This window comes from Perca flavescens, chromosome 5 (genome assembly GCF_004354835.1).
Source record: "Perca flavescens isolate YP-PL-M2 chromosome 5, PFLA_1.0, whole genome shotgun sequence".
Lineage (NCBI taxonomy): Eukaryota > Metazoa > Chordata > Actinopteri > Perciformes > Percidae > Perca > Perca flavescens.
Window position 1 is genome coordinate 19,981,094 of NC_041335.1, and position 2,575 is coordinate 19,983,668.

Sequence of the window (2,575 nt, forward strand, 5' to 3'; positions counted from 1 at the left end):
TGTGTGTGTGTGTGTTGCACTGTGGTAGGTTACACTGTGTGTGCATCCTCTCTAACACAGATGTGGTTTTTAAGGATGTCTAAGTGCTGAGAGCCTTGATGATTTAATATGGGTTGACCAATTGAACCACACCTTCTACAGCGCTGTCGCCCACACATCTGACCACTCAGAACCCAACCTCCCTTAGCAACTTTTACACCCCCCCCCCCCATCACCTCAACACCAAGACCTCACGATTGTCAGACAGCTGCAGACAAATTAATCAATTGACCTCCGACCGAGCGCTTGACATCACAAGTGAAGCATCTGTCACTTCGGGGGAAAAAAAAAATGTAGTCATCATCATGTTACCGTGTGCTGTATGACAGTCCAGGCCTGAGCAAAGTAAATATGTACAGAAAACAGTATGCGGATATGAGTTCCTATATCCTCATAATCATGTATATCCAGACTGCTGCATGAGGAGAGATTATAGATCAGTGCCAGATAAATCAACCTTTTTTTTTTTTTTTTTTACATTTCTAGAATTCACAATTACAGTATACTAGAATCCCTTTGCCATTTCCCCCCACAGCAGTTCAGTTCAGCTTTAGTAGGCACTGTATTGTTAGTGATCGTTTTTTTTAAGTGAAATTGGCCAACCCAAAATAATCTTTGTCATCTCTCCTCTTAATTTCATCGGACAGGCAGAAAACCAGATTTTTTGTTTACTTTTCCAGGTCATTTTTCTGTTCCAGTCAATATACTGTATGTGTACCAGTGTGTTAATCATCGGTCATTTCCTCTGGCCATGTTGGATGAATACTGACATTGACACTCATGTACAGTTCTGAGGAACAGACAGACACACAGACAGGGTGAGAGGGGAAAACACAGTGTCTTTATGGCTCAACATAGCACAGAGCCATTTCCTCTGAAATGTCTTACCGTCGTACAGTCTCATATTTACACGCAAAAGGATAGAAGCTTCCGGAAATCCTCCCAACGCTGCGCCTCCTTGAAATTTCCGGATGTTCAAACAAGTCCTGTTGTCCGACAGGCAGCAAGGGATGAGTGAATTTTAAAGTCCTGTTAATCCGGTTTTCATCAATTTAGCCCCGAGTCAGTTTAAAGCATTTGAAAAGAAGTGAGAAGCTTTTTTCCCCCCAAAAGTTAAATTACTCTTAGTAAATGTCTTTCCGGGAAGGAAAGAGGGAAGGAGTAGAGATGCACAAAGGAGAGGAAATTGGCAGGGAGGAAAGACGCGGTTGGGGTTGAGGAATATTTTGATTGCCTTTTAAGAGTTTGATAATAGCTTCACATCCTGTACAGCATGAGCACACTTCATTTATTTCACAGGCGTCACCGTGTCCACCCTTGTGGGTACACACACACACACACACACACACACACACACACACACACACACACACACACACACACACACACACACACACGCGCGCAACCTCAAATGCACATACACACTAAGGTACAGTAATCATCTCCACCCAAACACACACACATCACACACATCCTCGGTCCTCGTCCTGTGTTCAGCCCAGTATATCCAGGTATACAGGTGAGGCTTTGGCCAGATTGAGGAGCAGACAGTGGATTTCTTTGATGTTGAGTCTCATGTGCGGCTCTCGCTGCCAGCAGCCCAGCATCAGGTCATATACTTCTTTTGGACAGGTCCTGGGGCGCTGCAGCACCCTGCCCTGGGTTATACACTCTATCACCTACAGAGGAAGAAAGGCAGACATTGAGTTTAATGTCAGTGGTAGTCTTTATTTGGTGATGATGGCGCAGTGGCCATGACACATGCCTTTGGCGTGGGAGATCTGGGTTCAATTCCCACTGCGATACATCAACCAATGTGTCCCTGAGCAAGACGCTTAACCCATATTTGCTCCAGAGCTGTGTGACCTCTGACATATGTAGCAATTGTAAGTCGCTTTGGATAAAAAGTGTCCGCTAAATGGCATGTAATGTAATTTACAAAACAAAACAAAAAAGAAAACTAGAACATTCTCAACAAAGTCACAACTTTCTGCGCGTTGAATATAATGGAGCATCTGCTTGGTGAAGTTGTTTCACCTCACTGCAGTGGCATACAGTGAAAATGTCACTGTGAATAAATTATTTACTGGAGTGATGAAGTTGGACGACACTGGAGCAGTCAACCAGACAAATCAAATCCAATTTCTCAGCACTTTTGGTAACTCACACTGCAGAGTAGAGCGCTCTGGTACAAACAGTATATATCCTTCCCTCGCAGTGGTTTGTAAAATATCTATACCGTTATTAGCCTGCAATATAATTAAGCGTTTTATAATTTCCTCAACCATTAAAAATGTGTGTGTGTGTGTGTGTGTGTGGCAAACCAATTAATGGCTACTACTGAGCTCCAAAAAGTAGGTGTGTCTTCCAAACTACAGTGTATCCATTCAAAAAATGCAATACATTAAGATTTCTAAATCTCTACATTATTAAGAATTTTGTTTGTAATCATCATTATGCTAATCAAGCAGCTACCTACTCATTATGTGATTGTTATCAGTTTGACGCATACAAAACTCCATATCCTGTGTAAGAG

General features: G+C 42.6%; 1 protein-coding gene across 1 annotated transcript in view; it reads right to left on the reverse strand.

Moving 5' to 3' along the window:
- Positions 1-1,532: 1,532 nt before the first annotated feature.
- ntrk2a (neurotrophic tyrosine kinase, receptor, type 2a) overlaps positions 1,533-2,575 on the reverse strand; it is a 98,929-nt gene continuing 97,886 nt past the window's right edge. Inside the window, exon 20 of the mRNA XM_028579131.1 lies at positions 1,533-1,718. Within this exon, the coding sequence (XP_028434932.1) occupies positions 1,533-1,718 (186 nt within the window). The remainder of the gene's footprint in view (positions 1,719-2,575) is intronic.